This window comes from Podarcis gaigeae, assembly GCF_964106915.1.
Source record: "Podarcis gaigeae genome assembly, chromosome: 10".
In the NCBI taxonomy this organism is placed as follows: domain Eukaryota; kingdom Metazoa; phylum Chordata; class Lepidosauria; order Squamata; family Lacertidae; genus Podarcis; species Podarcis gaigeae.
In genome coordinates, this window is record NC_139686.1 from 16453731 (window position 1) to 16467157 (window position 13427).

A 13427-nucleotide genomic window follows, 5' to 3' on the forward strand; every position below is an offset into this window, starting at 1 on the left:
TTATTATTATTATTATTATTATTATTATTATTATTACTACTACTACTACTACTACTATTAGATTTGTATACTGCCCTTCATCTGAAAATCACAGGGCAGTTCACAACATAAAATTTCAAAATGAGAACACAAAATTGGTCTCCATTGCATAAGAGGGCATTTAGGGTGATCTAAATGGACCAGAAATCGGGACACACACACACACACACACACAAGGTTAGAAGTCCCTGTTTTACTACTGCTCCTATTTTTCATGCTGCCTTGTTCATTTGAACATAGCATCAAGGTACCATAAAACCATTGAAGGAATGCAGGGTAATAATGCTTTCTGCTAGTATTGCTGCGCTAGGGCTTGCACATTTAGTGCCTGGCCCTGGAGAATGGACACTTTTTATAGATCATAATCAAAAGCCATAGGACAGCAACACTAAATCAGAACATAGTCCTCTGCGGTCCAAAATACAGGTCCAAAAAACCCCCTTGATTGTGTCTTTTGACCACACCCATTCTTCCTGCCTCTTTCTTTCAAAACAGGAGGATGCCATTCAGAAGGAAGGCCATGTGCGATGGGGCGAGGGCTTTGTGCTGGTCTATGACATCACCGACAGAGGGAGCTTTGAAGAAGTCCTGCCACTTAAGAACTTGCTAGACGAAGTTAAAAAACCCAAGAATGTTACCTTGGTCCTAGTTGGAAACAAAGCAGACCTGGACCACTCGAGGCAGGTCAGCACCGAAGAAGGGGAAAAGCTGGCCACCGATCTAGCCTGTGCATTTTATGAGTGCTCTGCTTGTACAGGGGAAGGCAACATCATGGAGGCCTTTTATGAGCTTTGCCGGGAAGTGCGGCGCCGGAAGATGGTCCAGGGCAAGACCCGGAGACGGAGCTCCACCACTCATGTCAAGCAAGCAATCAACAAGATGCTCACCAAAATCAGCAGCTAAAATATTTCGCTTGTTTTGTTAATATAGAACATCTCAACTGAGGTGGGGTGAGAAGGCCAGATTGTAGGCAATCAACAAGATGGTGAAAGCTTTGCTCTTCCCTAAACCCCCAAAACCATCACATTACTCTTCCTGAAATTAAGAGAAGCAAAGCAGGTTTCTGGAGTTGGAGCAATTACCAAATTGAATATTTTTTAAATAATAAATTCACAGGGTCACTTAGAGAATGTACCAGATCGGTTACTGCTTCCCCTACAACACAGCATGTTCACCTCTCACTATTATTTGATGACTTATCACTGGCCAATAGCTAAATGAGTCTCCAGTCCAGTTTTACTGGGTGATATATTTTTTTATTGGGTCTTTTACCACTGGCAACTTAGGCTGTGTACACACAACATTTTATTGTAGAATCAAAGGAGTATGAATGCAGTATTTGTTTATTCCTACATAGTCCACACACACAGGCTAGATCTAATGCATTTTTATTTATTTTTGGCCCCTCAAAAGTGCTTCTTGAGAAACTGGTTTCATTCAGAAAACAAAAGCTCCTTGCAAATTGATTCTGCATTGCCTCCACAGTGTGTCCACTTGAAAGCAGATGTAGGTGGTCCCAGCAGTGGGGGTTGCATCCACACCTACTCAATGGCTTTGATGAAGGATGTATAACAAGAAGGGAATCATCACTTCCTCCTTGGTGGATGTGCAGGGAGGAAAAGGTGTGGCTAACCTAATTGAGGGGAGGGTTTTCAAATCTGTACGGAGTAACCACACCCACTCTTGTGCACAGCAGGCTCTAGAATCAGTCTAGTTTGAATGCATGTTGAGAATGAGCGAGAATGGTTGAGCATGTTGAGGATGAGCAAGAATGAAAAGTGGAGACAACATCAATGCCGATTTCCAGCAAGATCTTGCTGAAGTCTGGCAAGATCTCATGAGATTTTGATCAGGTCTCACAATACCTTGCTGGAAATCGGCACCGAGGCCAGAGCTTCTCCACCAGGGGCAGAGACAGTAGGACTTCACCTCATCTCATGGGTGGGCCAGGCCTGGTTAGTGTGTACACAGCGTTAATCTACATGTTGCCTATTCATATAGCATTGATCAAGAACATCCACCCTTTCTGCCAGATGTCTAAACCCCATCCATAATCTAAGAAAGCAGAGGAATTGTCACCTAATTCCTCCAGTGTGCTTACTGGCCTATTGCAAGTGGGCAGCTTAGCAAATGTCTGCATCAGCCTCCCCACCACCAGGATGTTTTGGATCACATCTCCCAGCAGTCCCAAATAGCACCTGGTTGGAGAAGGTGGTCTAACTTGCTCATTGTGGGCAAAGTGGCCTGTTGCTATTTTCATATCTACATAACACAGAAGGCAGTCTCTGGGTCTGGAGAACACTATGTATCTGGCTGTCAACCTATGGAGGGTATGAGATGGATTTCACACATTTCACGACACTATATTAATGCATGGTCAATTTTTCTTAAGAACAAAACTGCCTCTTTCCTTGTGTCACTTTTCCTGAACCTTTATAATGCCTACATTTTAGTAGGGTATCTTTGTAAACTCAGCTAGCGGAAACTCTTCAACGAGTTGGTAGGCTCAACTGGATTTGTTACGTTATGTTAAAAGTTTATTTTTTTGCCGCTTTTCAGTTCCTAAAGCCCCTCCAAAGTAGTACAGAAAAGTGAAAATGCAAAAAATAAAATAAAATATCAGTTACCAAGAGATTGTATGAAAATGACACACTATACGCTTGGCTGTGTATCTATGTTTGTTAAGCCCTGCAGAGTTAGACAGGAAATAATACTCATTTCTTTCACAAAGGTTTGGCTTTTTTCTTGTTGTGCTTCCTAACTGGTGGATCCATTTCTACTTTACTTGGAACGGGCTATAAAGAAACCTCTTTGACAGGTCACAACTGATAGTGGTGCACCTTAAGGTAAAGGTAAAGGGACCCCTGACCATTAGTTCCAGTCGTGACCGACTCTGGGGTTGCGGCACTCATCTAGCTTTATTGGCCGAGGGAGCCGGCGTACAGCTTCCAGGTCATGTGGCCAGCATGACTAAGCCGCTTCTGGCGAACCAGAGCAGCGCATAGAAACACCATTTACCTTCCCACCAAAGCAAGGTACCTATTTATCTACTTGCACTTTGTGCTTTCAGACTGCTAGGTTGGCAGGAGCTGGGACCGAGCAACGGGAGCTCACCCCATTGCGGAGATTCGAACCGCCGACCTTCTGATCGGCAAGTCCTAGGCTCTGTGGTTTAACCCACAGCGCCACCCACATCCCATGGTGGTGCACCTTAGCTCCTACTTATTTGTGCTGATCAAAAGCTGTATTTGTCTACAATATGAGCTCAGTACTGGAGCTGATTCCAGGTTGGGTGGAGCTTGATTTGTGCAAGGGCCGGAATATACGAGCATCTGAATTTCCTTCTACAACAGGTGCAAGACATTTTTCTGCTGGCCAGTTGAGGCACAAAGTACCCAATGGTGGTCAAGTTGCTTTGGTGCCTGAGGCAGAAAATATCCCAAGTGCCTCTCCCTGGCAATAAAAGCACAACAACAACCAATTAAATGAATAAAAGTGTGCTGTCCTTCCATGGGGCACCCCAAATCAACTGCCTCAATATGCCTCAGATATGGGGAATCTCAGGCCTGGAGGTCAAATGTGGCCCTTCAGGCCCCTTCATCTGGCCCTTGGGTTTATCACCAGGCCACACACACCCTCTCCAGCTGCCCCTCTTACCAGCCTGGCTTTGCACCCACCTTCAGTGGGGAAAAGCAGAAATTGATGTAGTGATGAGAGAAGAAACAGGGAAAAGCAATCTCCAAGCAAACAGTTCAGATCAGCTGCATGGGGGGGGGGAGAGAAAGGGGTGTCAGAAAGAGAAAAAGGAGGATAAAGTCCTTTAAATTAAAAAAAGCTCCTTATCTATGATGTAGAGGAACATCTGAAAACTCTGATCCCCACCCCTGTATCCCTTCCAAGTTTATTAGGTACCCAAGAAGTTTATGGTGTGACCACCACAGAGGCCTCTATAGGAATCAGCACACTTGAGCTCCCCAACAAGTCTGGCTATTGCTATCATAAATGGTCAAGATTTCAGGAGGTTATTTCCCACTGTGCTGTTAAAAGAATAATAAACTGAAAAGATGGGTTTTGTTCCCTTTAGCCTGGCGATTCAGTCGTCAAAGTGTTACAGCCGACTCTTTTATTGCAATGCGCTCCTGCCCAGAGTACCACTTTCGAAAAGTGTTGAAGTATATTAAAGCTTTGCTTCCAGAAGTCTTTCAATTTTGGCAGCCGTGTTGAAAGGAGCCAATGTAACATGACCCCCTTTCAACAGGGTTTCCAGCAGCAGAAAGTAGCAGGGTTGAAATAGCCCCTATTACTTTCCTTACATTAAGTTCTTTCTGCTGGCACCATCGCTCCAATTCCCCAGCTTTGCTCTTATGCTTCCTGCCTTATTCCGCTGGACAACCCTTAGTTTCAGGCCTGGAGCCTGCCCCCAACATCCTGGGCTGACCCCTTGCCTGGCTGACTCACCTCTGTGCCCCCTCACCTGCTGCCCCCTAGTGGTTGTGCTGCCACCACCTTCCCACCCTGTTTTCAAGTGTGCTTAAAGGTAAAGGGACCCCTAACCATTAGGTCCAGTCGTGGCCGACTCTGGGGTTGCGGCGCTCATCTCACTTTATTGGCCGAGGTAGCTGGCATACAGCTTCCGGGTCATGTGGGTCAAGTGTGCTTACCTGGCAACAATGAGCTTGTTCTACTGACATAATTTTATTGTTGATTTTATGCCATTCACTGCCGTGAGCTATTTTTCTGAATATCAATGGTATATAAAATAATGTAAGCTCGCTTGCACGTGCAAAAGGAAGGCTGGCAGCTACTCCCAACAACCTCCTGCTGCTTATCTAACAGCTGCCGTGTGCTGAATTGCTCCTGGCCCATGAGAGGACCACTGCCAGGTAAGTCCACGAGCAAGCATGCAGCTAGGTGAGCTCAGAAGCATGTGATGGGGGTGGTGAGCACGCTAAAGGCTGAGGAACCACCACTACTGGGGTCCCAGTCAGTGCTGGGAGGGGACTGAGGGCAGCTTTCATAGAGCCCCCCAAAATCCAAAGCTGATGGCGTTTACCATATTAGCCATCTGATTGACATATGCATGTTTTGCTGCACTAAGTGGAGGCAGTGAGTGTAGTAGCATCTGTGGTTGAGTTGCACAGAGGCCTACAATGGGCATTGTTTGGCTAAAATGAGTGAGAGGTTGTCAAGTCAGGGAATGTGGATTCCATTAAACACAGAGTTCCATGCCCTCCAACATATCTTCAATGAAAATAGGGCTATTATTATTATTATTATTATTATTATTATTATTATTATTATACTCCACCCATCTGACCAAGTTGCCCCAGCCATCCTGGGTGGCTTCCAACATAACTAAACATTAAACATTGAAAATTTTCCCTAGACAATGCTGCTTTCAGGTGGCTTAGGGGTCAGATAACTCCATACCCTCCAATGTTTCTCGAATGAAAATAGGGATGTCCTAAGGGAATGTTGGGTGAAATCAGAAACTGGGATGGCTTCTGTAAATCCGGGACTGTCCCTGGAAAATAGAGACACCTGGAGGGTCTGGAGTTCTGCCAGGGTTGCATTAGCTAATGGGAAGGATATGCAGCAGCAACAGCTCAATCTTACGCAAATTTATTTATAAATGGGTGCCAAATCTTGAAGTTTAAAAAAGTCTGGTTCTTGAATCCGGGAGGCACAACCCAGAGCAGGTTAAGGAGGTTGCTTGGCTAAGGCAGCGATTCTCAACGTTTGTTCACAGACCGCTTGAAAATGACTGGCAGCCTCAGCAGACCACTTAAAGAACTTTCACAGCACAGGCATAACTCATATTTTAATAACATTTTTCCTCCAGTGGCAGCATCTCAAGAGCCAGCATTGTATTATGTTAATTGTGGGCTCCAGCCTAGATGCCTTGGTCGGAAGAGGGAAAAAAGCATCATTGTCAACAAGAAAAAGTGTAGGGCCAAGCACAGATGTTCTCAAGTGTTCTGCAACATTTCAGCAGACCAGCTGAATCTGATTGGAGGTAGCAGACTGCTAGAGGTCTGCATGCCTTATTTTGAGACCCTCTTATGTGTAGTAGAGCATCTACATGGAAAAAGTCCCAGATTCAACCCCAAGTATCTCCAGTCAGCTCTGGGAAAGTCCCCGTCTTTAGACAGACGAATGGTCTAACTTGGTAGAAAACTGCTTCCGATATATATTTCTAATCCACCTCGCAGGATTGCTGTAAAGATGCCCAAGGTCTTCATTTTAAAGTGCCACAGTGTATACAGTGGTACCTCGCAAGACGAATGCCTCGGAAGACGAAAAACTCGCAAGACAAAAGAGTTTTTCGTTTTTTGAGTTGCTTCGCAAGACGATTTTCCCTATGGGCTTGCTTCGTCTTGCGAGTTACTTTCCTTTTTCTTAAAACCATTAATACCAGGTGCATCCGTGCTTCGCAAGACGAAAAATCCGCAAGATGAAGTAATTCGCAGAACAAATTAATTTTGTCTTGCGAGGTACCACTGTAATTATATAATCTCTGTTCACTAGATGGTGCGCCACAGTCTGAGAACTGATGCTGCTCCTCAACTGTCCCGATAAAATCGGGACATCACGTTTTTGGGAGCCATGCTCTCACACAGCAGCCCCAAAATATATGAGAGCACGGCGCCCCAAAATCCACATTTGGGAGCTCTGTGCTCTCGCAGGAGTCACGTGACTTGCATGGGAGCACGGCCCGGAAGACGTGTGTCCTGGTTTTTGGCCTGGACCTGTTGGAGGCCATGCTGATGGAGATGTTGCAGTGGGGAGACAGGAGTGTATCATCTCACATTTTCCAGGCGGGAACATTCCAGGTCTGAATGTGCCCTTTGTACTCAGATCCCCTTACATGTGGCAAGCCAGGGAGGTTCCTGGGCCTGCCTTCAACATGATGTGCTGACTTTGTAACTAATAGTGGCATGAGGGCTTTTTCAAACAAGCAAACTGCAGGCAGAAATTTATTTGAAGTGGTACAGATGGTACCTTGTGCTCTGCTCACCATTTGGTTCTGTTCCAAGTCAATACACAATCGGTCATATTTTCAACGGTTTGGCATTACACAAAACTTGTGGAAGGAAATGTCCAAAAAGGAAATGTCTTTGAAACCCCTATTAGTCATATTTTGTTCTATCAATGATTAGCTTCAACTCCAATCTTTTCTTTTCTTGATTTGAAGGCGGGGTGGGTATTGTTTCAACATGCATTTTCTGTAATACTTTGTACTGGAGGAGAAGGGACCTAAATGATTTTTGCCAGATGGACATTGAGTTTGGCTGGTTTTTGTCCCCAACTTCAATTATTTTGTTTTTAATGGCTTGAGGTGTTCACATATCTTTTCAGAAAGGAAACGAATGCATTCGTAAAATATAGAGGCTTTAACTGAACAATATTTCTTGGCTATTTGGCATAGCTGACTTTATTTTCCTTGAAAACATTAATCTATAATAAAAGTGTCATTTTAAAAGCTCTCGGCTTTTGGATGCTGTTTCCACCTTCGGTGCCAGAAGTTAAATGTAACATTTCAGACATCTTGTTCCCTGATGACGGAGATGGAAGATTATAGGCCCAACAGTTAACTGTGAGGATGGCTGTGTATGCGCCGTACATTTAAAGCACATAACTTCCTCCAAAGAATCCTGGGAACTTCAGTTTGGGAACTCCTTTGTTAAGGAGGCTGGGAATTGTAGCTGAGTGAGGGGTAAGATGCAATTCTTGGGATGATTTGCAGGAAATTATGTGCTTTAAATTTGTAATGTGTAGGCAGCCCAAGACTAAGACCACCACAAGATATTATGCTGACTGAGGTGAAGGACAAGATTGTGTCCCTCATTCCATTCCAAAATACCACATCCTACTATTCCATATACCCAGCTTGACCAGACTGGCTGCTGACTGCAAGCTGTATGGTGCACAAACACCCTGTCCTCCAACATCCTGCTGCCTGCTGTTCCCCAGTATCTGCACCTGAGGAAGCCATCTTGTACTGCCTAATTCTAAGGCCAGCCCTGACTAAGACTTGGAACTTAGTATAATGACTTATCTACTTGGGACTTTGTCGTGATCACCTGTAGGAGGATTGAGGCCTACCACCACACACCTAAATAAAGTGAACCCTCACCCTGGATATTCACACTATGAAGCCAGTGGTCTTAAGACAACACTAACCTGTGACACTTCTCACATACTGCTGCCACCATCTCTCAATTCACCCTAGTACCTGAGTGGAAATAAATCCCAAGAGCTGTGGCTTAGTTTGGGAGTAAAAGGTAAAGGTAAAGGTACCCCTGACCGTTAGGTCCAGTCGTGGCCAACTCTGGGGTTGCGGCGTTCATCTCGCTTTATTGGCCGAGGGAGCCGGCGTACAGCTTCCGGGTCATGTGGTCAGCATGACTAAACCGGTATTGGCGAACCAGAGCAGCGCACGGAAACGCCGTTTACCTTCCCACTGGAGCTGTTCCTTTTGAATTGCTAGGTTGGCAGGAGCAGGGACAGAGCAACAGGAGCTCACCCCAACACGGGGATTCGAACCGCTGACCTTACGATCGGCAAGTCCTAGGCACTGAGTTTTTACCCACAGTGCCACCCGCGTCCCTTTAATGTGGGAGTAGTATCTACCAATCACTGCTGCATGAGGTCAGCCTGTTTCTCCCTTATCCCTCCTTGGTCAAGCTTGGGCTGAGGGTCAACATGAACAGGCTGTGGGCTGACACCAGCAGGGACACCACCAACGGATGCTGGGGATCTCAGGTGGGTTGAATGTTGTTGCATCCATGTCCTGCTTGCAGGCTTCCCAAAAGATATCTGGTTGGCTGTTGTGAGAACCAGGATGCTGGACTTGGTGGACCATTGGCTTGTTGCAGCAGGCTTGTCTTATGTCCTGTGGGGACCTGAAGTAGTTTCGAGAGCATCATTTCATGAATCAGCCTTCCTCTGGTAGCAATTCTTTCCCCCGCATTTCAGTCTGGCACATTTAAATGAACCCATTAACACAAAGTACCTTGGTGGAGACAAAGACAGATCGAGCTTGCATAATGGCTGTGGGGGAATTCTCCCCAGCCTCCTTTCACATCCTAGTCACAGCTCCATTCGTAGAGCATGGAAGATGCATCATCGCTGTTCCAGACAAATTCCACTAAAGTACAAGATCTACAGGAAAGGAAACAGGAGGCCATTGCCAGCCTGCCATGAGCTCTTGGGATGATCTTCAACTCCGGCTGAAGAGTACAAACAAGGAGTGTTTATCTAGTAAAGTAAAGGGACCCTGACCATTAGGTCCAGTCGTGACCAACTCTGGGGTTGTGGTGCTCATCTCACTTTATTGGCCGAGGGAGCCGGCGTACAGCTTCCGGGTCATGTGGCCAGCATGACTAAGCTGCTTCTGGTGAACCAGAGCAGCGCACGGAAACACAGTTTACCTTCCTGCTGGAGCAGTACCTATTTATCTACTTGCACTGTGTGCTTTTGAACTTCTAGGTTGGCAGAAGCTGGGACCGAGCAACGGGAGCTCACACCATTGTGGGGATTTGAACCGCCGACCTTCTGATCAGCAAGTCCTAGGCTCTGTGGTTTAACCCACAGCACCACCCGCATCCTCGTAGTGTTTATCTACTTCCCACTGGAATCACAGTCCAAACACTCCTTGGTCTAATGCCGGGATAAGGAAACATTTTCTGACTGAGGGCCACATTCCCGTCATGGCAACTTTCTGGAGGCCATATGGCAGAGCTGAGTAAGGTCAGAGGCAAATGAGGACAGAGCAACAAATATAAACTTTACCTTTGTATACTGTGTGGAAACCTCTAGACATTCACACATCTCTCTGTCCTCTATCTAGGCAAGGAAAAGCACGTTCAGAATTCAAGGACACATTCCTTGAAAAGCACTCGGAGGTGGGGGTGCAAAGCTGATGAAAGGTGTGGCCCGCAGAAAGTTTCAAGAACCAGACAGACCAGGAGGGTCATTGTTGGATCCCAGGGCTGAGGTTCCCCATGCTTGCTCTAATGGTCCTGGATTGCCCAATACAGCTGCATTCTGGAAGCCATGCAAACTGTAAAGCAGACTCCAAGTGGAGTCTTCCAGTGCTATTACCATATAGGTAGAAGCTGGATTTAAGATCATTGCCCAGGGGCGGGAGCAGGCAGCTCAGTCTGTGCCTGATTTCAAAGATGTTCCATGCCATTGCATCAAGATTCCTTTTGTGAAATGTTTCAATGATTGCATGCATGCACTCTTGATCAGTAGGTAAAGCACCACACAGCCATCTCTACCTTAAGCCACCACAAGGCCACGGGTTACAATCACATTGAGGTTGCTTTCTTGGAGTGTTTTATCAATGCACTCATCAGGACAACAGTGGTCTGGCACCATCAGGACTGGGGTGATGTCTTAATTCTTGTTGCTATATTTTATTCCATGTACCTAGGACCGGATGAACTACCACCCACACTCGCAAAATGGATGGTTTTCAGGGTAGGGGCCAAAAGCATTCAGATGGTTACAGAGAGAAAAGACCCGTGGAGTGCAAACGTTTTTTCTTCTGCTGGGTCTAGCAGGGTGCTGCAACCCATCGGACGTTGGGGTTCCATTGCCAGAGGCCTTAAAATGCAATATGTGAGATGTGCAGCAGAGTCAGCCTGGGAGAAGCTGCAGAATGGGCTGAATGTTTCTTCCCAAAGAGAGAGAAAACTTTTGCATTAGCATCACAGAGCTTTCAAGCCCAAGAAACCTCATTTTGCTCCAAAGCATAATGCACAGTGTCAGCTGCGATATATGTGTCTAGCTCGACTAAATCCTTAAGTCTGTAGGGCAAGTTGCATGCCATTCCTTTGTCGTAACCCCTGTTAGACACGGAGAACTAATTAAGCATGATATGGCATTAGGATAAGCCAGTTGCCATCACAGCCTTGACAATTGCTTAGATGACAACACTTCATGATGTACTGGAAACTAATCTTGGGAGACTACATAGTCAATAAATTAAATGCCCTACTGAAATCCAGACTTGGACACCATCAACCGGGTTTTGAATTACAAATCTCAACCCCGTGTGACTAGCCTTAGCAATAATATTTGCATATCCCGTGGCTTGATGGCTTTGTGGTTTATTTTTCTCTTAATTGATTTTCTGGGCAGATTCCCAGGGTTATAACTCAACATTGTTTGTAGCTGATAATTTTTTCTAAAACTGAATTACATCGACTTACAATTCACACAGTAGACAGCTTTGCTCATGTAAGGAATACTTGGTTTTACTCTTAGGACCAAACACTATTCCAAGACCAGCCCGAAGCAGAGGTTCTCTCAGGCTAAAGTAGCATTTGATGTCCAATCTAGACTAGGAGGCTATCTCTATATTAAGGGCTGTCAGACCTGAGTCAGGTTTAAAGCTAAAGAAGAACTAGATAAAAGAAAAGTAGGGTCACATTCACACCATATATTTAAAGCATGATACCACATTAAACAGCCATGGATCCGCACCCCCACCCCCACCCCCCAAAAAGTACAAGGAACTGTGGTTTATTAAGGTTGCTCGGGGTTGTTAGGAGACCTCCATTCTGTTCACAGCCCTACAATTCCCAGAGTGGTTTAACAGCCACTCCCTCTTCACAGGGACCTCTGAAAGTGTCTGAATCAGTTAACAAGTCATATGTTACAATTAGGGTTGCCATGTGTCCTCTTTTTCCAGGACATGTGCTCTTTTTCTTGGGTAGAGTCGTCATAGCGATCCATAGTCGGCAAATGTGTCCTCCTTTTTGCTCTTCAAAATATGGCATTGTTGAGAGAAAGCCTTGCCCAGCATCACACAGCTTCAATGACCACAGCTCCTCCTCTCTTGCCGTCAGGAAGAGCCTGCCTTTAATGCTCCGCCCCCTCAATATTGGGGGGCTGAGCCCCCTGCTAAGGAACACTGAGGGTGCTGAGGACACCTCTTCCCCCTAGAGTTGATGTGCCTTATCTATATCATCACGGGACATGGTCTAAACCACAGAGCCTAGGGCTTGCCAATCAGAAGGTTGGCGGTTCGAATCCCCGCAATGGGGTGAGCTCCCGTTGTTCGGTCCCTGCTCCTGCCCACCTAGCAGTTTGAAAGCACGTCAAGTGCAAATAGATAAATAGGTACCACTCCAACGGCAAGGTAAACGACATTTCCATGTGCTACTCTGGTTCGCCAGAAGCAGCTTAGTCATGCTGGCCACATGACCCGGAAAAACCGTGGACAAACATTGGCTCCCTCAGCCTATAGAGTTGTCCACAACTGGACCTTTACCTTTACCTTTATCTATATCATCAGGGTACATTTACCTTTACCTTTATCTATATCATCGCAACAAGAATAAGTCAAAGCCAAGCTATAGAACAGGGATGGAGAACATCTGCCACTCCAAGGGCCATATTCCTTCTGGGCAACTTTAGCGATGGGGGTAGTGCATATGGCAAAAGTGGGCAGAGCGATGAAAGTAAATATAACCTTTGCATAGTGAGAAGAGTGGCCTACAGAGAGGGGGTGTGCCTTGGTGGAGAGAGACCCGAGGGCCAGATGGAGGAGCCTTGAGGGCCACATTCAGGTCCTAGAATGTGTCTGCAGGCCTAGGATCAGCCCAGGACAGCACTGCTCAGCCAGGGAAAGAGGAAGCTCTGTGTTTGTTTCCCATTTTGAAGGCGTAATGAGCTTCCCTTCAAGCCCTTGCATTCCTCCTTAGAGTGGCAGCAGATGTGCCCTGAAGTGTTCGCACACAGCACCGTTCCAAGGCTGAAATCTGAAAGCAGCAGATGTTTTGATCAATATGAGATGAGTACAGTTTTGCACCATGCCATTTCTAACCCCCCGCTCAGGAAACACCAAAGAGACGAGGCTGCCTCAATGGGAGCGAGTAAATTGGCGGATGCAGGAGTTCTTCCAATATTAACATATATATGAGGTTCCTTAATAGCGAGACATGCGCCTTCCTCTTCCTTTTCATTTTTCTAATATTTGAAATAATCACAGCGGATGTCGCCTGACAAGATCCACCGTGCGCTTTCGTTTTAAACAACAATCTCTATCCTGTGGTTATTATGGAGTCAGGCGGATTCCGAAGTTAATAAGCAAAATGGTAGTGGTATAATAACATTGATAAGAAACAATGGAAAGAATGGAGGGGGTGAGGAAGAGAGAGAAGCAGTACAAAAGGGGGGTGTGCTCTTCAAATTCCATCACTGTTTTAAGAAGCTCCTCTGCAGTCTCCTCAGGCACGGGAGGCAAATTCAATTCAATTCTCATTTAAAAGCAAACTTAGCTGATTTGCCCTGAAACAATGCACAGACCAAAACACAGCCATCCTTTGAGACTTATACTTCTATTAATCTTATGCCCTTTTAAAATGTGGGGT

The 13427-nt window shown here is 45.8% G+C and overlaps 1 protein-coding gene across 4 annotated transcripts in view; it reads left to right on the plus strand.

Annotated features, from left to right (window-relative positions):
* RERG (RAS like estrogen regulated growth inhibitor) overlaps positions 1 to 2769 on the plus strand; it is an 89224-nt gene extending 86455 nt beyond the window's left edge. For all 4 annotated transcript variants that reach the window (XM_083700990.1, XM_083700993.1, XM_083700991.1 and 1 more), the window contains one exon: positions 535 to 2769. In XM_083700990.1, the coding sequence (XP_083557116.1) occupies positions 535 to 942 (408 nt within the window). In that variant the 3' untranslated portion in view covers positions 943 to 2769. The remainder of the gene's footprint in view (positions 1 to 534) is intronic.
* Positions 2770 to 13427: the final 10658 nt, after the last annotated feature.